This window comes from Caretta caretta, chromosome 1 (assembly GCF_965140235.1).
Source record: "Caretta caretta isolate rCarCar2 chromosome 1, rCarCar1.hap1, whole genome shotgun sequence".
NCBI lineage: Eukaryota > Metazoa > Chordata > Testudines > Cheloniidae > Caretta > Caretta caretta.
The window spans coordinates 47,345,356-47,370,197 of NC_134206.1; the positions used below are offsets into that span (position 1 = coordinate 47,345,356).

A 24,842-nucleotide genomic window follows, 5' to 3' on the forward strand; every position below is an offset into this window, starting at 1 on the left:
TTGCCCCAGATCCCTAAATGGCCCCCTCAAGGGTTGAACTCACAACCCTGGGTTTAGCAGGCCAATGCTCAGACCACTAAGCTATCCCTTCCCCCGTTATGTAATATATAGGTGAGATCAAAAAGAGAAGGTTTCTGTGAGGCACTTGAGTGGTTCATGATGTGACTAAAAAATGCAAAAATAGAAAGGAAATAGTAGGGAAGAAAAAAAAAAAGCTTATTACTGCAGTATTGGGGGTCATATAAGCACTTAGACAAATAATACCAAGGAGAGTGCAATACATAATTCTTGGCACATTATATAGACCTTATCAGCCAAAGTACTCTACAAAAGTGGGTGAGCATCAGTAACTTCCACTGGCTCATGGATTAGTAAACACAAAGAAGTTAAGGGCCAATCCTTAGGAGTGGAGGAGTGCCTCACTAGAAGTACAGGGCCCTGAGCAACTCACAGGAGCAGGGCCTTACACTAATAAAAATGGACCCACCCTAGGACAACTGCACCCCAAAAATCTTAAAGACTGTGAAGTAATAAGAGAAATAGGAAAGTCTTTGTCAGGCCCAATTAAATGAAGATGCAGCTTCTGGATTGTTGCTAGAGCAGTTAAGAAAGGAGAATCTATTAAACTACAGACCGGTCAACAGTTGAGGAGAAAGATCCCAGGAGTGTGGGTAAGGGACAGAATTATATTGGGAATCAGATTAACAATAGACTTCTGAAGGATGGATTTATACACGTAAGACCATGTCTGACAGATCTGGTGAAACAAGTGGGAATATAAAAACCAGAATGGAAAATAAGGATGAATCAGTAATTTGTCTGAATTTCATGAAAACATTTTAATACTGTGCCATTTAATTACAAGTCGATTTCAAAAGTCAAAAAGCACAGTCCAGGGGAGATTTATTTACAGTGTTGTCTGTTGAAAAGTGTCTGTCTGCCCATGCTGTGCTCTGGGTGAAAGTTTCACATTTTTAAAACGTAATTCTATGGTCTAAACAGTACACAGTTTAAAAAAGAATTTATAACGAAACAACCAAACCCCACACAGAGACAAAAACTAGATTTGCAGAGCTAGGACTAGGAGTCTAACCATTTATCATAATTGTAAGAAATTCTGAGAAATCATTAGAAATATTGAACAAACCAAACAACAGAAACGTATGTACATTTTGATGAATAAAAAAAGTAGGTAAACTCTTCCATGGCTTCTTGGTCAGTAAAAGCAACTTCACCGAAGAAACCCCCCCGTTTTGGGTAGGTTTGTGATACATAAAACGACCCAAAGTTGTCATCAGTCTTTGTGCTCCTACGATCAGTTGAAGCTGAAAGGCACATGTAAACACGTGTCACAGCCATCCCATCATCTGGAAACACCGATGTTACTATGCCAAAGACTTGCTGTAAGTTATCAGTGGGGAAAAGATGCCCTATTGCTTAGAAGTTTCCACGTCTTGGCCTAACCTCACTTCTTGGAGCATGAGCTAAGAGCAAATACCCTGAGGAAACCGTGGCTTGGAGTTTCATAACAAGAGCATTCTTACACCATTTGGTTTCCAGTTTGGTTATCAGACATGTTTAATATGATAAAAATCAGCTAGTAACTGACTAAACATGAAGGGTTCAGAAAACCTAGAGGCCTTTTCATGTCCCTTTTCTCCAGTCAAATGCCTGGAAGTTTTTGTATGATACATTTGTGTATGTAACATGCTCTGAACCCCATTCGTCATTAAAAGCAGTGAATTATCTACCCCTCCCACTGCTGAAACAGGAATAGTGTGAATAGGGGCAAACCTTTAAAATTGCATCAGGCATCATGGTTACAGTGATGAAATGCTGAACAGAACATGGCTTCTCATACCAGCACGTCAATAAACATTCCACTAGAAATTCCAACTATCCTGGTAAAACAGAGTCCCCTCCTTTATGCCTATGAAGTGCCTACCACCCATGCCTCCCCCAACTATTCCATCCCACCATAATCAAATACACACAAAAATAGACATTATTTGTACACAATTCTGCCTTTACACGATTTCAATAAGACTTGGGTAATGCAGTTAAAAAACTAGAATGTGCTTTTGGATCTTCCGACAGTCCCCCCAAGTCTGGGAACGCATCACCCAGCTACCCTGTCAATAGCGTGTGTGCAAGCAAAGAATGATGAGAGTCCTCAGAAGGCAGTGTTAAAAAAATTCTACAGCAAGGGTGAACTGCAACCTTGCACAAAGGCCTATGCACCTCTTTAAAAAACTTAACACAAGTGGTGCCAAGTCTCTAGGGGCTTCTACTTGAGTGGGAGGCTGGGGATGGGGTTGAATTTCATCCAAGTGAATGATGTACCAAATCTGTGGCACTCTCCAGTCCAGTGAAGTATATCCTGATGTGGATTTGACAGTTGGGTGGTGGGGAGCGGGAAATACTATTGCACTTACATGACACCCCCCCACTCCAGTAGCCTCAAACACATCAGAGTTTTGGCTTCAACTAAGAAACAGCCACCCACTGGCTTCCAATGAGTAGGAGGATGCAGTGAGTTGTAAAGAGGAAGTCATGGGGCCCCTAATGCAGGTGTGGTCAGTAAACCCACATCTACAATGGAGAACAAAAGGGATTTTTTAAAACAACACACTTAACACGAAGTACATTTTTGGCTAAAAAGGATTTAGACGTTTCACTGAAACGTCCCAGTAAATATATGTCCAATAATCAAGCTCATGATGCTGAAAGTGTATCCACCTCAAGGCCTAAGAAACAAATATGCTCTTGTGCTAAAGGGGATAGCAGCCACTCTCTTAAAATAGAAGACTGGCTCAATATTCATTCTGAAGTGAAGGCGAGAGAGAAACCAGCAGACCTCTCTGCTAGTAAGCACATTGGTGTGCTTGGAACACATTCCCCGTTCATAGGATTGGAAGGATCAGGTTTTGATTGTCTTGATTACTTTTGACAGATGATACGGGCGAGCATTTCTCACTATCTTTTTCAGTGTTCATGAGTGGAAATTTTTGTACTAACAGGAATTTAAAAATTTTAAATCAAGGCAATATTTGTATAAACTGTAGTGACCGATTGTCCAAAATATAACCATAATAGTTCACATTGCTGTCTGTTAATTGAACTGACAGCAACAGAGGAGGAAGATAGATATCTACAAGAGCAACATATCATATGATATGTTCTTAACTTTCCCTCTCTGTACATTTTTTATTGTTAGTGATGGAATTTCTTTTCACCCATTTCAGCTAAAGGGCAAAAATGACAGTTGTAAACATTTTCTAATTAAAACCTAACCTTTCCAACACTAACTCTAAACAGATGGTCACTAAAACCAGCAAAACAGAGCACTGAAGCCATTTGGGACTTCAGTCTGCTAACCATCTGCAGAGTTTTCATCATGGATCCATCCCTCCTTGCACTGAAGTCAATGGGTCACATTCATCCCTGGAAGAAAATTCATCCGTCCAACTCACCAGGGATGAATTTAGCCAAATAAGTTAACGGACATTTTGTCACTGACTTCAACAGAAACAATCAAATCGTCTATCTTCCTTTCCTTCAAAAGATAGTTGAAGACCCACCCCGGAAATCATCTGAAAATTTACTTGCGATAGTTTTTGAAGCAAGCTGATGTTTTATTTTTCTAAATTTTTCCACTGCATTTTTTTAAATCAGTAGTTTTCAAAAGTGATTTATTTTTTAATTTGGAAAAAAAAAATCCCACTAAGCAACTAAGGTGATCAATCAATAGTGGCAAGTAAGAAATAAAAATCAACAACTCAGGATGATAAAGACTGCAAAGAGTAACAAGAAGAAATCAGCACCTCAACACATACATGAGGAACTCAACAGTAATGGAAAACAAAGAGGAAAAATGAAGACAAAACCCAACAGGTTACATTTTTCATTTACCATTTTCAAAGAAAAAATATTTTTAAAAAAATCTAATAGGTTTCGCACATAAAAATACCTCTTTTTGAAACAGACCATTTTTTGACCTAAGTTTTCATTTGAAAAATGTTAAGAGGCTCTAGTGACTATACCTAAAAATAAACATCTACAGGTCTCCCCTAGAAAGCACCTTCCCTCAGATATGTATGAGCAAATAGAGTTCAAATGAGATCAAATTCCTGAGGGAAGAGGCTGCCTTGAAAATTCCGACTGGCCACATTTGCCACGGCCTCTCCTTTGAAAAAAAGTGGCCAATTCTTCTTGCTTTCGTTATCCCAAAGAAGGCATCATTTCTACACCCAACTTTATATACAGAGAAAAGCTCTGGCAGCTATACAAAATACTCTTATAAACATAGAATAATTACTGAACTATTTACAAAAAGCAGCTCAACTCAATGCAGGCATGTTCTTCACAACAGCAAGATTACAGCAGTATTTGCATGTCGTCCCTGATACGCAGCTTGAGCTATGGTACATTTGGACATCAGAGGGAGAAAAAAGGGCTTCATATATTTAGCACAATCAGTGTCATTATCCTAGAAAGTTTTTGGCGGAACTTTGCCTTTCAACTTGTGAAAGAAAACTTTGGACATGTGTACATAAGAGATAATTTAACTGCCGGTTATAATTAAATAGGATTTTTTTTCCTCTGAACTTTCTCACAGAAAAGGAAATGAAAGAAAAATGATCTCCCACCAAAAATTTCCTTTTTCTTCTAAGTGCTGCTATTTTCGACACTTTATGTGTAATTCGCTGAGCTAAAGCAGTGGAACATGAAGACCAAGCAGGTCCCAAAGACGACAAAAAATGCAAGACAAAAAAAAATAAGTTAACATTTATCAAAACATTTTTACAGCAAGCAATCTGCCTAAATTTAAATAGTTTTCCTTTCAAAACCCACCTTTCAGCCAGCGCTCACCCCTTTCAGATAGTCATGCAGTGCTAAATTTAACAACTGCTTAAAAGCTGTAGCCCAAGTTGAAGAAAGCACTCAGCTGTTTTTGGTACCACAGGAAACGTTCCCTTCTCTGACATCAGTGGTTTTCTCTGACATCAGTGCTTTTTTTGAGCATGTGAAGTGTACTAAGAGTGTCTCCGTTTAGGATAAAAGGATGAGAACTGCACAGTCTGACATTCTTCCTTCTCGCTTGAGTGGAGCTCTTGGAATTTCACGTCTGAGGAAAGAAGAGACCTGACCAACAGTCAAGAGCCATTGTATAGCTCCAAGAGTAGGACGTGGTCTTTATTTCGTACAATAAGCAGCACATGGAACAGTGTTAAAATGATCCGTGTGTTACTGAAGTCCCACCAACTGTTATCACTGAAATGGCACTAGACAAATTCTGAACCTGTGGCAGATCAGCAGTGTCCTACAAAAAAGGGCTATGGGTTAAATTCACTCCTGTGCAGAAAGCCAGGACAAAGTCTCTACACCAGGGGTCTCCAAACTATGGCCCGCGGGCCGGATCCTGCCTGGGGCTTCCATTTGTCTGGCCCTCCAACCAACAAGGGACAAGCGAACAGCTGAGTAGGCATGCCGAGCAGCCAAGGGGAGGGGCCGCCGGCAGCAGCTCGCACCGGGGGAGGGGGTCTCAGCTGAGCTGTGCGGAGGGGTGAGTGCCCCCAGCAGCCAGTGTCCCCCCAAAAGGGGAGCCAACTTAGGGGAGAGTTGCTGCTGCAGCTGAGCAGGCACGGACCCCTGCCTTAGAGTAAAAATACAAGCCAGATGCTTAATTACATCTCCAATAAATGGAGTAAAAAAGATAGAAATTAACAAATTTCATAATGGTTAAATTTTAACTACAGCACTAATAGAACCAAACAGTCCCAACCAACAATGGGAACCTGGAGCTTCTCTTACCAAAGTGCAGCCAAACTTTCAGTCCTGTGTCATTTTCTCCAGCAGAGCAGGCATGCCGAGCAGGCACAGGGAGAAGGGAGCAGGCACGGGGCAGAAGAGACCCAAAAAGGGGAGCCTGATTTACAATTTAAAGCAATACTGACAATTTTTTTAACGGTTTTGCATATATTTCATTTCTTTCACAGTCGCTTCGGCCCGCGAAGCCCCTTCAAAAAGCTAATATGGCCCTCGGCTCATAAAGTTTGGAGACCGCTGCTCTACACCATTTAAGCCCTCCTCGGTGTAACAGGTGGAAGGATGGTCAAGTGGTTAGGTCACTAGCGGGAGACCTGGGTTCTATTCCATGCTGCATGCCAGACTGCCTGTATGGTCTTTGGGACAGCTACACTGTGAGCTGGGGGTTTGCTTCTCAGCTTGAGGAGCCATACCTGTGGCTAGCTCTCAGTATAGCTGAAGTGGCAGGAGGTGCGAGCTGCCTGAATACAATCCCATGCAAAACCCTAGGCACATCCTTTGGGTGACTAACCCCTCACACCGCTGTAGCTACATTCAGGCTAGCACATGTGTGTCTCCTGGAGCTGCTGGGAATCACAGCCCCAGCTTGAGGTATAAACAGGTATAGGTTTAGTATCCACTCTGGGGATAACATAGGGGCATTATAAGGACCAACACATTAAAGTTTGTGGAGTGCTCAGACATTATAGTAATGGGGCCCTTATAGATACCTGAGATACCTAGACAGAGCTCTGCTCAGGGTGGGAGAGAAGACTTTCACCATAAGGAATTGTCCACTCCTGGAAAGTTTTTTCAGCAAAAGCAAAGGAGTGAATGTAACCCGATATAATTACACAAGTATAACTCCTGTGGGGACACACTTACTCTGGCATAGGAGTCCCTTTTTTTCATTTTAGTGTACATTGCTTGGGAAGGGATGTAAGCACAACCAAAAAGAGTCACTTGTATACCAGAATAAGCGTGTCCACACACTGGGTTTAACTGCTTACACTTACCAGCGTTGATCAGGCCTTTCAGCTTACCTCAGCCTTGCTGGGCAGGAGGTGCCATGCTCCATTGTGTGAATGGCTAAGGGGACATTTTACATTGCACACGGGGGTTGCTTGGGAGAGCTGGCAGGAGCCAGGAGAGTCTCAGATACTTTCCCCCACAGAATTTTGAGTACCGTGAGACTCTTTTGTGCGTCATTTTCTACAGGCTTCAACCTGTTGTGCCCATTGAAGTCAAAAGCAAACTCCCAGGGTCAGCTTCTCTTCTAACTCTGACGGGCATAAATCAGGACTATCTCCATTGACTTTAACGGAGGGCTCTTTGGAGACACCTGCGCCTAGCACCACTGAACTACTTACACCGAGCAGATTTACAGCTACAGCTGGAGGCCCCTCTAGTGAGCGATGGGGTCTGTTATTCACAGAAGCATTTGTCTGTACTAGCTGCATGAAGGAAAAGGGAATTCAGCCTAAGAGCAGCTCCCCTAAACATCATGGCAAAGCTGCATTTTAAAGTATACAAGTACCTATTCAGAAGTTAAATACAATTAAAATAAAGCCACTGGATGCTTTTCTTTAACATGTAACTCACTGTAGGCACTTCGAAACCAGATGGGAGATTATTTTTGGTGAGAGGCTTTTTTTTTTTTTTTTTTGTGATACAGCCCACATCACTTGATCCAAGGATCTGATCTAGGAACGACATTAGCATTGCAGAGTCTGCTCCATTTACAAACAAGTACCTAGGGAGTTAATTCACAGGGCTACTGAAAGAAGGACTTTCAGGAGGCCTAGTCTAATAGCAGCATTGAAGGTTAACTGGCACACAGAGGAGCGGTTTTCTTTCTATACATTTAAAATAGAAGAGAGAGCGAGCGCCGGCAGCTTCAGGGAACAGTGTTGTTGGGTGTATGCCAGAGGTGCGGCGTTTTTCTTGGGATCCCTTTTAACTGCATCATCAAAGTAAAGCGAGCTTCAAGTTGCAGCAAGCAGGGCTGGGAATCCCATGCTCTGCTGCACACATTGACTGAGGAAGTAGTTCAGGGTCCCCGAGATGAAGCTTCCTCATCTGAAGCGACAGTTGGGTTGCTTGTCAGCCGAACACGCTATCATTTACCGCTGTCCGAGTTGGTGTCCGTGTTTCTTTCTGGATCTGACGGTGCTGAATATGGAGCTTCCACGCTGTGCCCCATTCCATATGCAAAGTAAATGATAAAGCCTGTGGGAGCGAAGGTGGGGAAACGTCAGCACTATAACCAAGCGAAAGCTATTTTTCACACTTATGGGCCGCTTAGTCTCAATAAAATGTTTTGGCAGCTAACACTAATCTTGCTAACGCTTGAGATCGTAGCAATATCCAGCATTGCAACTAAAGTCAATGAGGTTAACCCCTTAAAGACACACGGGAGGGCAGAATTTGGCCGTACACATTTAAAATAAGTTTGGTTTCTCAACCTCAAATGGCTAAAAAGACACATTTTTAAACTCACCCATGAACATCCAGACAGCAAACCGTATCCAGGTCCCTTTATCCAGCTGCATCATGAGATAAACATTCACAAAAATACTCAGAATAGGAAGTAAAGGCAAAAGAGGTACCTGAAAAGAAAGAGAGGCCAGTGACGTCCACAGGTCATGATACCACAGAGACATGAATGTCCCTTGTAAGCCGGAAGCTGTGCTAACGTCCAAGCCTCATCTGCCAGAGGCTCCTGGAGAAGCGATGAGTCTGTCAAAACGCAGCTCTCCATTCCCCAAGGTGAGGACCACCATGAGCACCAGCCCCGTGTGCGCAGAAAGAAAGCCCTTTGGCTTGGATTTTCCCTCCAGGTGACGCCACAAACTAATCATCTTCCTTCCAAAGCCCTTTCCACTATCCTGCTCTGATACTGTTAGCTGCACTGTCTTCATCCTCCCCTACCTGGGAGTCAGCTTTGGTTCCTCGCTGTCTTTTTCATCTCACATCCAGGACCCCACCTAATCCTGCTCCTCCTACAATTCATCCCCCTCCTCTGTGGCCTCCCTCTCTACCCGCTCTCCTTATCCCAGTCCACCCAAAGAGCTGCTGCCAAAACCATCTCCCTTCACTGCTGCTCTGCCCACATCATCCTATTTCTTGACTCTCTGCAAAAGATTCCTCTATTCCAGCCTCTCCTCTTCACCTTCTGGGCTCTGCGCTCCCACTTACATTTCAGCCCTCCTCTCTTCCACTTCCCCCTCCTGCTTCCTCTGTTCTGCCCCAAGTGCCACTCTTCTCACGCTCTCCTAACTTAGTGCCTCCCTGTCCACAGGACAGCCTCACAGTTAACATATGCAAAGCTCCTTCATTCTCCTACGTCAAAACCCTACCCATTCCATGGCACATTCCAGCTTCAGTGACCACCTGTTGCTTCCTTTCTGTACTGCACCGACTATTTGTTCTGAACTGAACCAGTTTGTGCTCACAGAACATAAGCCCCTCAGGGTTTTGATCTGTGATTTGCTTGGCTCAGCTTCTCTTGCTGCGCAGCACTCTGCTAGATAATACGAGAGAATGAAATCTGTCTCCAGGGGCTTGGTAGAGGGGCAGTCAGTTGTTAACACACTAATCTTTTGCTTTTGGGAATCTGGGTTTAATTTTGGTTTGGATCACAAGAGGAAAGCGAGTTTGGCGATCTCTGCCTCGCTCCCGCAGGACATCTCTCTACATATTCGAGGGTTAGTGCTGGAACAACAGGACCGCTCGCAGTCAGGTTGGAGCTGCACGGGCAGTGGTGTGGGATGGCTTGCCCAGTGTCCCTGCCTGAACTAGGCCCACCTTTAGCCAAGAAGATCAGCCCCTCACTAATATGCACCACAATTCCCTCTCTCTTTTTTCCTCTCACACACATGCACAGCCAGCTCCCAAACAGCTCTTTGCCATTCCTTCCTCACAGGCTGCTTACCTTAAACGAGAGCTTGGTTTTGCTTTCAGGTTGTCTCCAAATAATTAAACTGACAATGAGGCAAAGGAGAACGAGCACGGCAATCATGACGATAGCCCCCGCAGTCCCTTTTATCAGCAGGTCTTTGCCAAGGACAGTAAAGCTACAGCAGCTGACAATAAGTAAACCTGAGAACAAGACGGGCCAATGTTTATTGAATTGTGACTGAGCAAAACATTTGTAATTTCTGAGCCAGCCTCTGCATGTTCAACTTCACTGTTTGAGGGATTTATTTTTAAACCAGTCATTTAATCTATGGTTTTCTATGTCTGTTTTGTTGCCTCAGGCAAGCGTTTGGGCTCCAAAACAGTTAATCAAATGTATTAATTATCGATTAAGATGCCAAGAAGACTTTGAATGAGCTTCCCTAGACTGGCAGCTGGCTCACGGCAAGAGAGATGCCAGGTCACAGTACTCACCTATGATACAAGATGAGATGTTCACCACCAAACCAGAGAGTCTGGAGGGATCTGAGTTTGGGGGAAACAGAATGCCTTTTATGGAATATTTCTCCTCCTCTTCAGGCAGAAACGCAGCCTGCGATTCACTGGTGCTTGCAGACTCATTGGTGTCTGGCTCCTCCGTTGTACTAGCCATCTGGTAGGCCAGGTTAGGCTGCTCTGGCTGGTACCTTGGAGAAGGAAAACAAAACCAAAAGAGCACTGCCTTGGTAGAGCGTACAGTAAACTGTCATCCAGAATTAGAAGAAAGCTTGCTCAGAGCTCTCCACATGGCTACGGACACCTGCGAGGCTTCAGAAGACATGCTGTGGCCAAAATTTACTGAAATGGGAGCCACACTGGCTACTTGTCTGGAGCCGAAGGGAACCATCTGGTATGCACAGTTGGAGGACACTGCTCAGGGATTAGGCAACTGGGGGTTGGAGCACACAAATGGGGGCTGGAGTATGGAATACATACTGTAGGCAGCAATCCTGGATTTGGGAGGAGCACGGACTAGATGTCCTAATAGGTCCTTTCCCACACTCTTGTGTTATCGTCCCAGAATTCAATGCTCTGTCCTTCAGCTGAGCAGAGGCTGCTCAGATCTAGATGGAGGATTGCACGTTGGGTCACATAGGCCCTGATTCTTGGGTGTGTCTGAGCTGTGCTCAGCAGAGGAACCAGGGACGGGAGACAAAGGTGGCTTTTATGTCACCTTTGAACGCTCCCAAATCCCTTGGGCAGCTGGAGACCAGTTCACCCCCTTGAGCAATTTAGAACAGCCTCAGGGCAGCTCTGTCACACCAGCTTCTAACAGACCCCCACAGGGCCATCACCGCAGTGAAGTAGCACCAAAACACAGTACCTAAGCAGTCGGTTGTGACAGTGAGTAATGGATATGGCAGTAGGGAACTGGCTGGCTCTTTTAATCATTCATTTCCAGACTTTCTAATGTTTGGGAGTTAAGTTTGAAGGAATAGCTATTTTGGTCTGGAGGCAGGATAGCTGGACTAACAGCTAGACAGCTGGCATGTTGTAGCTGCTGTTTATTATACAAAACTAGATCATCTCACAGTTGCCTTATCCTTGTTCCTCCCCCACCCCATCTATCTATTTGCTGTATCTGCCTATTGTCTCATGTCATATGTTAAGATGGTAAGCTGTCTGCAGCAGGGACTGGTTTTTATTACATGTGTCCAGTATCTAGTACAATGGGGCCTTGATGCCTGATCAGGTCCTACCACAACAGAAAGAAAAACTCCTCTAACACACGCTTTCACCCTTAACTCTCTTTTAACCAAGAGCCTTACTGGTGAATCTCCGTAGGTTTATAGCACCAGCTTCAATTAAAGGAACAGGCCATTTCAAAGGGCCCCTTTTAAATCTCTTCTTGCAGATGTATTTTAAATGAAGATTCATGTGGGATTTTGTAGATGTGCAAGCTCAGCAAGATTGCACCAGCAGTGAGAACCTCTAACAACTTATGCAGCAACTCAAACGCTGCAACATCAGGCAGCGAAGTGGGAAACTGAAGCTCAGCTGAACTCAGGCTTCCATTCTTCAGGCCTATAGGCAGCTGTGGCTTACAACACTAGCTCTACCGGGATGCGGCTGAGGCCTTGTGAGTGCAGCACTGCATGCCAGATGAAACGCACAGCAGCTTGTAGCAGCAGACAAGGGAGCCACCTGCCCATCTGAAGGACTGGAAGGGAGCTGCTATTTTGCAGTTGCTACACAGGAGAGGAGATTGGGAAATAAAATGAAAACACAGGGGTGCCTGGACAGGGGAAATCCAGCGAGGAATAAATCCAGGCTTTGAATAAATGATAAATACTTTAAAGTCACCTGGCACCTTTCAACTCCGAGCTTTTTACAAACATGAGGGGCGTGGAATTTATAATTGCTCTGTGGAGCAGGAAAATATTATCATCCCCCTGGTAGCTGAGTAAACTGAGACACAAAGCAGCTAGAGACTCAGCTTTCAGACGTGCTGACCATGAGCTTCGGTCAATGGGAGGTGTGGGTGTTCAGCACTTCTTTTTTTTTTTTTAAAAAAAAAGGCATTAAGGCCCCAATTCTGCAAACACTTATGCACATGCTTAACTTTACCACTATTACTTTCCTTAGCTTTACTATTTATTTACAGTACTGAAGTTCAGCACAGCATAAGTGTTTGCAGGATCAGGGCCTTAGTGACTTACCCAAGGTCTGTGGAAGAGTCAGAAATAGAACCACAGGAGCCCTGTGATCAGTTCTTGCTCTAATCATTGGACCCCATGGCCCCTAATCTCCTGAAGCACACGCTTTCCTACAGGTGGGAAGAAGGACAGAGGAAAACTACATAGTTCCTCCTCTAGCAACGTTTCCAAAAGACCCTGGGGCAGGATTTCTTCCCCTATCTCAAGGGATTTGTCTCCCTGACCTCTGCAGCTCATCCCGTCCCCTCTCTTAGCAAGGCTCCACTGATAGGCATCCCCATACTGGCTTTTCCCCCCAGATCCCCACCTAACCAACGGCAGGGTTCCTGGGCATGCAGTGAATCCTTGCACAAGGCAATGTGGCTTTACCACTGGAGTGGATTCCTTGGCGGTTCATGTAGGGGGAGCTGTGGCAGCAGAGCCCGGGTGCATCAGACATTTACAATGACTTGAAGTCTGGAATAGGCGTTCAGTGACCCCTTTCACCCATGCAGGAAAATTGGCTTTCTGGGTTTAAAACAGCTGACATTTAAACTGAGGCCAAAAGGAAAAATCTCCACACAAAAAAAGGCTTACGATGAAATGACAGCCTTGGTCCTGCAGCGTCCTCGTCTTACCTCCCCCTTGGTGACAGTGGTGGATGTTGCAAAAGGGTGGGGGCAAGGGGGGGATGGAAAAAAAAAGAGGCAGATGATCTTGCACATTGTACTTTACTGAGCGCCTGCCCGCTTGTCTCCCAAGGCTGGCTTAAGCCTTCACAGCCACCCTGTGCCTGCACGCAGCTGAATGCCACTGGCTGCCTTGGGATCTCTTGGATATTATTAACGAGCCAAACCAAACCAAACCACACCTGGGGAGGAGAAAGAGTGAGGAGAGAGCGGCTTAAGGCATTGGGCACGAAAAGCCCCTTTGCTCTTTGTTCTTTGCAAGGAGAATTAGGTCCAATTCCCTTTGCAAAGAAATAATAATAATAAAAAAGAAAGAATGCAAAATCTGAGCGGTGCACCCGCCACCCAGAGCAGTTGGGGAAAGGAGGCGCTTTGCTGAGGGGGTGGGAGGGATTTGGGTTGTAACTGCACCGATGACGTGCCTATTCAGTGCTTTGCGTGGAGAGCGAAGGAGGAGGCTGGCTGCCTTTAGGACTTTGTATCGCACCCCTTTTGAACAGAGTTGTATCAATTCAGGGTTGCCAGCGCATTTTATTTTGTAGCAGATGCTAATAAGGAAGGAGGATCTAGACAGCGAGGTTTGCAAGCCCACCCTGGACAAAAAGGAAAGTCATTATGGAGGGTTCAGTCCAAGGTGTCGAACGGATTCTGTGTTGTGCAAATAATAACTGCCCGGTGGGGACAGGGTTGTGAGTCCCCGATGAGCGCTGCCCAGAGGAGGCAGATTGCAAAGTAAATAAACACAGGAGCTCTCCCACAGCACTACACTCCTGCTCAGATTTGGGTTGGGCTGGATGCTAAGATTTGGGTTGGGCTGGATGGCAGGCCCACCCATGGCTATGCCCCTGTCATGTGTTGGCACGTGTGCTACATTTGAGGATATTTTGTGTTCCCAAGAGATGATTCTTTGTGCAGGGTTCCAGGATATCATACGAACATAAGAGCAGCCACACTGGGTCAGACCAAAGGTCCATCTAGCCCAGTATCCTGTCTTCCAACAGTGGCCAATGGCAGGTGCCCAGAGGGAATGAACAGAACAGGGAATCATCACGTGATCCATCCCTGTCGCCCATTCCCAGGCTCTGGCAAACAGCTTGTCACATTAATCCATACCTCAGTACCAATACACAGGCAGCCACCATGGAATAAGCCAGCAGGGTCCCGATGGACATAAGATCCACAAGATCTTTCAGGTCGAAAAGAAAGGCCATGGCAGCTGAGGAACGTGGAAAACAGAAACTGATAAGCTTGCAGAAGAGTCACATTATGGGAGTGTCAAATTCAATACAGTTGAAGCAAGACCATTGCTCTGTCTTCAGATCTGCACTGAGAGAAACCCCAAGGACACATTGGGCTTTGCAGTGTCTCTTGTGAAAGGAGAGATGTGACTCAGGTGTAATGAATACATACCAAACTCTTTATTGCTGCTGATTGCCACAGACAGATCCTGTATTTCTCTCTGGTTCCCACACTAACGCAGCCTAGAATGACTCTAAGAGCTTTGTTTGGTCTCCAAAACACTTCCCTCCCACCTTATAATCTGGAAACAAGAACCAGACCGTGGCAGATTGGCCCTCTTCTAATCAGGCAGGGAACAGAACAGACCCAAAGGGCATTCCAGGAGGAATTAGTCAAAGCTCAGTAACTTGTTAACAAATGCTAAGGCCACAGGGCAGATTCCTGACACAGTTACCTACTAGTATCTGCCCACCTTAGGCTGCTAGGTAAAGGCTGTATACAGCTCAAGAGGAGGTGGGGTGCGTAACACAGGAAAGAAACATTCCAGTCTCTTTCTGTCTGTGACCCTTCTCTGCCTGTAATGTTTGCTCAAGTTTACAAACCCCACAGAGGTTTTATCATCATGTTGGTAAAAACGTGTGGAAAAGACATGACCGGAGTCCCTGGGACTAATCACATCAGGAAGGGGAGCAGGCCTTGGCCGTGCATTGCAAACTCATTTTTGGGAGGTGTCACAGGATAATTTGGGCCTTAAAGAAGAGCTCAGGCCCCAGCTCCTGCTTTTCCTCCCAGATCAGGTGACTTCAGGCCACAGCAAGGCCTGATGGGGAAGAAGGCAGGACAATATAAGGCTCCTTTCCGGTCCAGGAGTGAGCAAGCTGGGGAAGGATTACTGATTTTGTGTGATGAAGGTTGATTGGTGGAGACCCACTGAGAAGAGATACTCTGGTCCCAGTGGGGGGGGGGGGGGGGGCGGTGAAGGGGGGGTGAGGGAGGACGGTTAAACCCTGCACCAGGGCAGGATTAAGACATAGGGGCACTACAGGCCTGTGCTTAGGGCCCGAGCTCCTAGGGTCACATGATCATGTTAGAGCAAAGCATCATGCCACCCATCCAGCTGGAGGATGGCTATTTCTACCGGCCATGCATCTTGATCAGAAAGTTAAACCAATGCCCCCATAGGAGTCTTTAAAAAGAGCCATATGGAGCTTTAGAAAGGAGACCAGCTAAACACTTGGAAGACACTAAAGAAAAATATTATAAAAATAACCTTAAAGCTGAGACACAGGCTCAGCCCCCACAACTAAGGTCAGAGTTTCATAAGAGCTGAAATGACCGCAGCAGCCACATGTGGCGCATCCAGCATCAATTGCCAGTCCCAGCTCTGGGGCTGGGGGTAACGCGGAGACGCATGCACAGAGTTAGTTGTTAACTATTTAGGGAGTTTTTGCTTTTCTCTGATAGCCAGGAGGCTAAACTTCTCAGATTTGTGAGGGTTGGGAGGCAATCTTACCAGCTGTAAGAAACTGGTTAACAAATGCGTAGGCCACAGAGCAGATACCCGACACAGTTACCTACTCTTATCTGCCCAGCTCTGGCTGCTAGGTAAAGGCTTTATACAGTGTCTGTGGCCATGGTACATAGGCACAGGCAAGTCTACAGCCACAGGGACCCTGAGTTGGGCTTGTTCACCTTCTGTACGAAGCTAGTTTTTTTTAAAACCCACAGCGGTGCTCTGGGACAGGAACAGTGAGTGGAGTACGGTGCTACTTGGCGTGAGTAAGGAAGGCAGTAGTGGGTTCTGAGAGAGACCCCATGAGAAAGATCTATATCCACATACAAAGATATTTTGTGTTTCCCTAGTCCTGGGCTATTCAGACTTTGGGAACCCAGAACTAAGCTCAGGAAGCCATGCTGTGGAAATACAGAACACAATATGGAGAACTAGAGCTGAGTTGCTGTATTTTCCCAATAGAGGACCATATTTTTGCTTTCTGTGGATTCATGCAACTCTTGGCACTTACCTGCCACAGCCCCTGAAGTTACCGTAGCTATTGCTGGGGTTTTGGTCCTCTTGCTGACCGTAGCCAAACATCTAAACAGCAGTCCGTCTTCTGCCATAGCATAAATTACTCGAGGCATCGGAAACATGGAGCCAAGAAGGCTAAGGAGAGAAAAAGGCATTATCTACTAGTACAGTTCTCATAGTACACACGGGCCGAAGGCAGAAAAATGGAAGTGCGTTCATCGCAGCCCAATAGCGGAATGGCTTTAGTTAACAAAGCTTCAATTCCAAGGTCTTCCCCAGTGCTGCCCCCACTACACAGACATACTACTTACTACTGGGAACAAGACGTCGGATGTGCAAATTTGGATACCTAAAGCTAGCCACTTAGGCCCAGATCCTTAAAAGGTCCTTAGGCACTTAACTCTCATTGATTTCAATGGCATTAGGTACCTACGACCTTGGAGGATCTGTGCCCTACATCCAGATTTCGACTCCTGCATGGAAGTGGCCTGATTTTCAGAGGTGAGGAACACCCAAAAACCCCACTGGTTCCATGGAGCTGCTCCCACTTACAACTGGTCTGTCTGAGTCAGTCGTGTCTTGTTTCCCCAGGGCTACTGGTAAAGGAGTGCTTCTTTTTTATGTATTCAAGAGATACACTGTTTCAGATGGTCCTTAAGATGGAGATTTCCTGAGTCACAAATGGGAGCTTGCAGCTCTGAAACCAATTCTAAGAATTTGTTTGAACCCTTTGACACAGGGTGAAATCCTGACCCTTTTGAAGTCAGTGGGGCCCGGATTTGACCCAAAGGGCCTGAATCCTCTGGCACTTACCCCAGCATAGATCCAAGTAACATCACTGAAGTCAATGGAGTTACACCAGTGTAAGGGACATAGGACTAAGGCCCTTAGCTCATAACACACAGAAAGAGGAGACAATGGAAATACAAATCTGCACTGAGAAGGGTACAAGACAATAGCATCTCACCTAGTAGAAAGGGCACAAAGTGAACCAACGGCCACTGCATAGTTGGCACCCTCCCAGCCCACGTATTGGAATGCATTGGGTAAAGGACTGTTTGGATCAAGCAAGTAGTAGGGCATCATGAGCGTGAGAGCAGCTGACACGCCAAAGTAAGCAACGAAGCAGATCAGGAGTGAGGCGACGATGCCAATGGGAATCGCTTTCTGAGGGTTTTTCACTTCTTCGCCTAGAACAAAGACAGTTAAGTTACAGCCAAAGAAAACAAAGAGACTAATTCAATGAGACTCACAGGCGAGGAGGGGCTTTCAAAGGAGCCAGGGAGAGTAAGGTGGCCAGGTACTAATGACAGTCAAGAGGAGCCAGGTGCCTGCCTGCCATTTATGTCCCTGGAGATCTTCCTCATAATCATTTCCTTAAAGGGAACTGCCAACACTTTGTGTGACAAGTTTTAGAGTTGAATGTTTGAAAAGAATCATTATCACTACAATTCAGATAGCCAGCATTCGTTCCAAAAGAGGGCTGTGTGCTTCAACCCCGATACAGTTGCTCTCATCTTTAATTCAGAGGGGCATCGGGCACTCTGAATCAGGTTCATCTCTGGTGTAAATTCAGTGAGTTCAGAGAAGACTTTGGTCCTAGGTGCCCCAGCAGGTCAAAGGGAATGGAAGGTGCTCTGCTCCTATCAGGAAGCACTTGAGCTAATTGGAAAAATGGACCAAAAAAATTCTCTGTGGAAACTATCAGTCGCTTTCCTTCCACAGGTTCCAAAGAGCGGGGCTGGATTTTCATGTATTCAAAATTCTGTGAAAATGTATCCATTTTGGTTTTGACATGTCATAGATTCATAAAGTCCAAGGCCAGGAGGGATCACTGTGATCATCTAGTCTGACCTCCTGTATAGCACAGGCCACAGAAGTTCCCCAAAATAATTCCTAGAGCAGATCTGTTAGGAAAACATCCCAGCTTGATTTAAAAATCGCCAGTGATGGAGAATCCACCATGATCCTTGGTAGGTTGTTCCATGAAGAATTATCCTTTCCGTTACAAATGTATGCCTTATTTCTAATCTGAATTTGTATAGCTTCAACTTCCAGCCATTGGATCAGGTTATACCTTGCTCTGCTAGATTGAAAAGACCATTATTAAACGTTTGTTCCCCATGTAGCTACCTACAGACTGTGATAAAGTCACTCCTTAACCTTCCTTTTGTTAAGCTAAATCGACTAAGCTCCTGGAATCTAATAATATAAGGCAGGTTTTCTAATCCTTTAATCATTCTCAAAGCTCTTCTCTGAACCCTCTCCAATTTATCACCATTCTTTTTTTCCATTCTTTCTCCTCTCTAGCCCCCATCTCAGTTTCTTTTATTCATTTTATTCCGGGGGAAATAAAGAGGAGAAAACTCCACAAAACCTACGTTTCCATATTATGAAACCGAAAATTTTGAAAACAAATGTTTTGCCAGAATTTCTAAATTTTGAAAAAAGGCCATTTTTCTAGTCCCAACCCAAAAAAAACCCCAAAAACCCCACCATTAAAACCTGTGACTAGCCAGCTCTCTTGAGCACCTTGTAGATCAGGACCCATGAGGCCAAGAGCCTGTCTCAAGGACACACAAGGTGACCGTATCAGAGCTGGGGACAGAATCCTGTCTCCTGACTCCCAATCCTGTACTTAGCCCAAGATCATTTCTCCCCACTGCCCCACACTTCAGCATAGCGCACTGCTGCATTTCCTGGTTTCAGCTAGGACTCAGTGCAGTGGAAGCCTATTCTTGAAGTTTTACAAACCAACAGAAAATGGGAAGTCCTGGAATTTCACAAGAATAAAGAATGGAAGGGTACCATCTGGATGTGCTGTTCAGTGAACGAAATCAGAAATATTATTTAGTTGCATTGTAGTAGCAACTAGAGGCTCCCAGTCAGGATCAGGGGCTCAGTGTGCTGGCAACGGTACAAATCCAGAATAAAGGATATTCCCTGTCTCAGAGTGTATAATGCAAGTCTTAAATTTAGAAAAAATAGGCAAGAGAAGAAGATGGATGGGTGACCCTAAAACTGAAAAGATGAAGTGATCCCACAGGACAGCCAGTGCACAGCATGATTTCCTGATTCAGCTGAAAAGAGGTTTGAGTTATTTGTAAATTGTGTCATGTGAGGTTACTGAGGGCAGCCAAGCTCATAATGGGAAACAAGTGTTCTCTCACAATGAGAGCTTTCTGCTTACCTGTGGTGGCAATACAGTCAAATCCTACGAAGGCGTAAAAGCATGTGGCCGCCCCCGAGAGGACTCCACTGAATCCAAAGGGCATAAAGCCCCCAACGCCACGCTCCAGATCTCCTACCTGTGTTTGACTGAAAAGAACGAGAGATCAGGAGAGGTTCTGCCTCGGTACAGACACCTATCTGAAGTGCGTTCCTGTAACAGAATCCACCATAACTGGAGCTGGAGGGAGTGTGGTTTCAGGTACACATGGTCAACAGACCTATAGAGGACAGGATGGCATGTACTACAGCTTACACTACATAGAGATTTGAGTCAGCCTGTGACCGGCTCGGGAACCCTTTGAACACTCAGCATTTAAGGCTTGTTCAGATCGTCCATGGTTTTCTAGGGTTTATTAACATGGCTGAGGTGGGAGGAGGAGTGGGGAGGAAAGACTGAACTTGGTCTCCTAACATCTCAACCTGGCAAAAAGTTTAAACTTATTGAATTCTGAAAATGGTGAATGGATACAAATGCTCAAAGGAAGTTTACCCACTTTCAGGCCCTCCACTGATCTTCTATTTTAAACAAAAGTTTATTTTAAATAACTCTGGCCAAAATATGGCCTCATCAGATTTTTATTTTCAAATATTACATCTCCTGCTTACTATTGTAAAGATTTTTAGGTAGGCCCTAAATCCTGAACAGACTTAAACCCGTGCTGCATTCTGAGCAGTCCCATTGTAGTAAACAGGGCTACTCTCAGAGTGTGAGTTAAGCACATGCATAGATTGCAAGTGATCAGGGCACAAAGGAGGTGGCCTACAAATGCAATCATGAGCCACATGTTCTCACACTGGCCTCCAGTTTTGGTTGTATAAATAACTGTGGGCACAACTTTTATTAATGGCATTAATAAAAATTAAATTAGGGCCATTAAATAATCTAAACCCTGGATTTGTCAATTCAGCTATATAGACAGCTAAGTCCCCTAAGCTTTGGAAGCCCCATTACATGTGAAAATAATTTAGACAGTCCAATGTTGATGTTTCTGGAGATGCAGCTAAACTATGCACAAACCCCAGCTCCTCTGGCACATGTCACCAAAATGCAAATCTAATGGGTTAAAAAGCTATAACTAAAGTGAATAATTATCACGACATGCAGGGCAATGCTGGTGCTGAGTCATGCTGTGTCCTTTTCTACAGAGGGAATTATTTACCAGAGAATAAGTCCACTATGGGCTGAATCCTGAAAACCGAATGAGGCCCATTAAAGGCCCTACATGCATCTGAATCAAATGGTTGCAGTGCAGAGGGGTGGGCAGGATGTGGGGAACCCAGGCCAGGGGCCTGCACCACTCCAGCTTGCTGTAGAACTATGCTTTTTGGGATTTCCCTGCACTCCAGCACAAGGGGCTAAGGTAGAAAGCCAGGTGATCAGTCCCAGGTTTAGGAAAAGAGAGGGATAACTTGACAGTGCTGAAGTGTGCACAGTGATGACAGCGTTACTAGAAGTGGAACGAGCCATTAGCTTCACAGAAAATCTCCTAGTAAATGTACGGGTTTAAATGACTCAAGCTGGACAATGACCATTTAAATGCCTTCCAGTACTGTATATATGCCCAAGCTATGGTGGAAAACAACTAAAAAACATTTCACTGCTCAAATGATTTCAGAAACTGTAGGATTCATCCAATGTAAGCTCTTAGGAGATGTTGTTACAGAAACAGAGCTCAACCTTAAATTCCTTATTCAGAGCCAGACTGTGTCCATGTCCCTCTCACCCTCCTAGCAAATAGATCCTCACAGGGGTTTTCTCCCACAGGGCCTCCCAGCTGTGTTTTTAAACATGGGTGATCTAGTTCTAGTCCCAAGTGTCTAGTCAACCCTCTCTCATGCAGAGCTCCCACTGACATTCATGGAATTTCTGCCTGAGTGCAGACCGAGTGACCACTTGGCAAAGCCGTGAAATTTGGCCCATAATGACTACACGTGAATCTCTGAGGTGGTCCCTGAAAACAGATCGACTTGACTACGCAAACCTGAGAAGAGAAGAAATGCTGTGACATACTTGTTTCTAGGTGAATCATTGGTCGTGTTATAGATGTCGTCGATGGTGAGGTGCCAGTTTTTGACTGATCCCTTCACAAAACCTGACACCATAACAAAGCCGAGGACGAGAACGTTGATGCAGGTGAATATTTTGTTAACCATTGCAGATTCTTTCACTCCACAAGTTAAAAGCCCTGGAAAAATTACAAAGAACAATCATCAAAGGGGTAGTCGTGTTAGTCTGGATCTGTAAAAGTGGCAAAGAGTCCTGTGGCACAGGACTCTTTGCCGCTTTTAAAGAACAATCAGACATTCCTTCAACAACAGCACATGGCCCAGCCACAGCAGAGCAAAGGGAAGCCCTCACTTTTTGTGCATGTCTCTCTCACTGCATTACTGTGCTAATAAAATACCATTTAAGTGGTCTCTCTACACTGGAAAGCTGCTAGGTTGAGTAAAAGTCTAATACAAAAAGATAGGGCCCAATCCTGCAAACCGTATTTTTCATGAAAACAGTCTTATTAAAGTCAATAGGACTGAGCCCTTAGTAAATACAAACTTCATCCAGAGACCACAGATCAGATTAGCTCTAAGCCTTGGAGAAAGCACCACTGGTGGTTTTTGTGAAGTAGCTCTTTGTGGTCATGCAGTCCCTGACTAAAGAGTAGAAGTCAGCAATACCAGCCATCTTCAACACTTCCTTGGGAAGATGGGCAGGTATCATGCCAGTGTAGGGATCAGACAAAGCAGGTCAGTTATCTGACACTTAAATTGAATGAATCATAAGAACGGCCCTACGGGGTCAGACCAAAGATCCATCTAGCCCAGTATCCTGTCTTCCGACAATGGCCAATGCCAGGTGCCCCAGAGGGAATGAACAGAACAGGTAATCATCAAGTGATCCATCCCCTGTCACTCATTCCCAGCTTCTGGCAAACAGAGGCTAAGGACACCATTCCTGCCCATCCTGGCTAATAGCCATTGATGGACCTATCCTCCACGAATTTATCTAGTTTTTTTTTTACCCTATTATGGTCTTGGCCTTCACAACATCCTCTGGCAAGGAGTTCCACAGGTTGACTCTGTATTGTGTGAAGAAATATTTCCTTTTGTTTGTTTTAAACCTGCTGCCTATTAATTTGGTGACCTCTAGTTCTTGTGTTATAAATCACAGAGGAAGAAGCCATGGGGAAAATCCTGACCCCACTGTGGCCAAGGGAAGTTCTGGCATTGACTTCGCTATGAGCAAGTTTTCAGCCCATTTCTTAAAAAACTTTCATCTTGAGGAATAGCATGTTTTTAAAAGTGTGAGCAATAACGACAATGAGTCAGCACTCTACATTCAGAATAACAGATTTTGTTTCTCTTTTTCGATCTTTAGCTAATAACTAGAATTCCTACTCCCTTGCTTGCTGTTTAAGAAAGAGGTTACCTGTGTAACCAAAATCTGACATGTAGTCTTAGTGATAAACACCAACGAGAGGTGTGAGCAGTGCTTAATTTCTAATGGAAGAGGCGCTGAGGCTCAAGCAATTAGGTGCCAGGGCTCAAGCAATTTTTTCACATTCATAACTGATGCCGCAAACCGAGAGGTGCCGGGGCTCTGAACTGCCAAGGCTAGAGGTGCCAGGGCTCAGCCCTGGCACAAATTAAGCACTGAGTGTGAGGAGGGGGAGGGAAACACTGTGATGGGGACCAGGATTTGGCCAACAGTGAGTTTATTTCACTCACAAATGTGGAATTCATAGATTATATGGTGAGAAAGGACCGTTGTGATTGTCTGGTCTGACCTCCTATACAACAAATGCCCAAGTTTGTCTTGTTTAAATAAGGAAATAAGCCATGAAATAGGCGGTGGACATAGCAGAAGGTCTAGATAAAGCAGGGTGGGCAACCAGAAAATAAGAAATCAAGCACCAAAAAGGAGGTGATTTCGAGAGCTGAGACAGGCATAAACTACAGGGCATATATACAATGGCAGAGCTAATAGAAGGGCGGGGGGGGCGGGGAGGGAGGGACCACAGGCTTTAGGTGCATGTGTAGCACCTTTTTCACAGGGCTGGAGCGAGAGTCTGCCCTGCGCTCACCTGGCAGCAGCAGCTGGGACCAGCTCCTTGCTCCAGGCATTGTGACATGAAGTGACATTGTGACATAGTGCCACGTGACCCTGTGTGCCAACACCACTCAGTCAGATTTGACCCGGCCGCCCCTCTGTCATGCTGGGCCAAACCTGAATGTTGCTGTGAGCTCGTGCGCCACGTTACAACGTCAGGAGTGAGGAGCCCGTCCCAGCCTGGGAGCCGGGAGCCACCACGGCTGCGTGGTGTGGAGTGGGCTTGTTCTCCAGCCTGCCACCAATGGCCCAGTTGCAAAACCTAGCTCTGCCACTGCTTACATGTGGCAATAAAGCTGCTTATTCTGAAGCTTCCTGAAGCTGCCAAGGTTTAGCCTGTTTGCAAAGTTTTCAAAATCAGAAGAGTTTTCCCATGCAGCAGGAAAACGCTGCTGACTCAGTTTTACTCTCAAATAGCAGTGAGTGAAACTCTACAGATAAAGAAATGGAAGTAAGCACATGCGTTTGAATACTGATCCAAAACAAACCCAAATGGAACCTCAGGAGGCAAATTCTGATCAGTCAGACCACTTTATATCGAGATTAACAGAGTACAGAATGTGTCCTCACATCATCTAACTCAGAGCTCAACACTTCAAGTCCTGTACAGGAGGGGTTCCGATGGACTCCATAGGAGTTCCACACTCATCAAAGGGCTTGCTAGTTCAGGGCTCTCGGCTGGGAACCTCATAAGAACATGGTTCCTTGTGAGAGTTCTGACACTTCCTGCTTCTGATCAGGCCTAAAGTATTGCAAGAAGAGCCTCTGTTGTGGTATCATGATATCGCCTACCCGCTAGGAAGCATACAGGTGCAGGAAAATGATTTTCTTTTAATTAATATGAAGTTTGACAAAGTTTTGAAAGGTTCAGCTGATACCTGGGTGAAAGTTCAGCTGGGTTTTCGTTTTAATTCCTGCTCTTGTACAAAATACTCCCTGCATTCCGATCAAAAACCAAAGACATATTTTGCATGTTATGGAAAGAGAGAAACCAGTTTATTTTTCATGCAGAATTATTTCTCTTGAGTCCTGCAATCACTGCTGCAAATTGAAGTCCACATATTTTAAAATAAACAGTCATGCACCAGGGTGTTACTTAGTTCTGTCCTTTCCCCCCACATTTTCCTGGCCAGTGTGCTATATAAACT

General features: G+C 45.1%; 1 protein-coding gene across 1 annotated transcript in view; it reads right to left on the reverse strand.

Moving 5' to 3' along the window:
- Nucleotides 1-814: 814 nt before the first annotated feature.
- SLC7A1 (solute carrier family 7 member 1) overlaps nucleotides 815-24,842 on the reverse strand; it is a 53,324-nt gene continuing 29,296 nt past the window's right edge. Inside the window, exons 4-12 of the mRNA XM_048846628.2 lie at nucleotides 21,601-21,775; nucleotides 19,549-19,676; nucleotides 17,326-17,548; nucleotides 16,354-16,493; nucleotides 14,204-14,306; nucleotides 10,201-10,412; nucleotides 9,743-9,909; nucleotides 8,309-8,417; nucleotides 815-8,037 (exon numbers count right to left, since the gene is read on the reverse strand). Coding sequence (XP_048702585.1) covers nucleotides 7,928-8,037; nucleotides 8,309-8,417; nucleotides 9,743-9,909; nucleotides 10,201-10,412; nucleotides 14,204-14,306; nucleotides 16,354-16,493; nucleotides 17,326-17,548; nucleotides 19,549-19,676; nucleotides 21,601-21,775 — 1,367 coding nt within the window. The 3' untranslated portion in view covers nucleotides 815-7,927. The remainder of the gene's footprint in view (nucleotides 8,038-8,308; nucleotides 8,418-9,742; nucleotides 9,910-10,200; nucleotides 10,413-14,203; nucleotides 14,307-16,353; nucleotides 16,494-17,325; nucleotides 17,549-19,548; nucleotides 19,677-21,600; nucleotides 21,776-24,842) is intronic.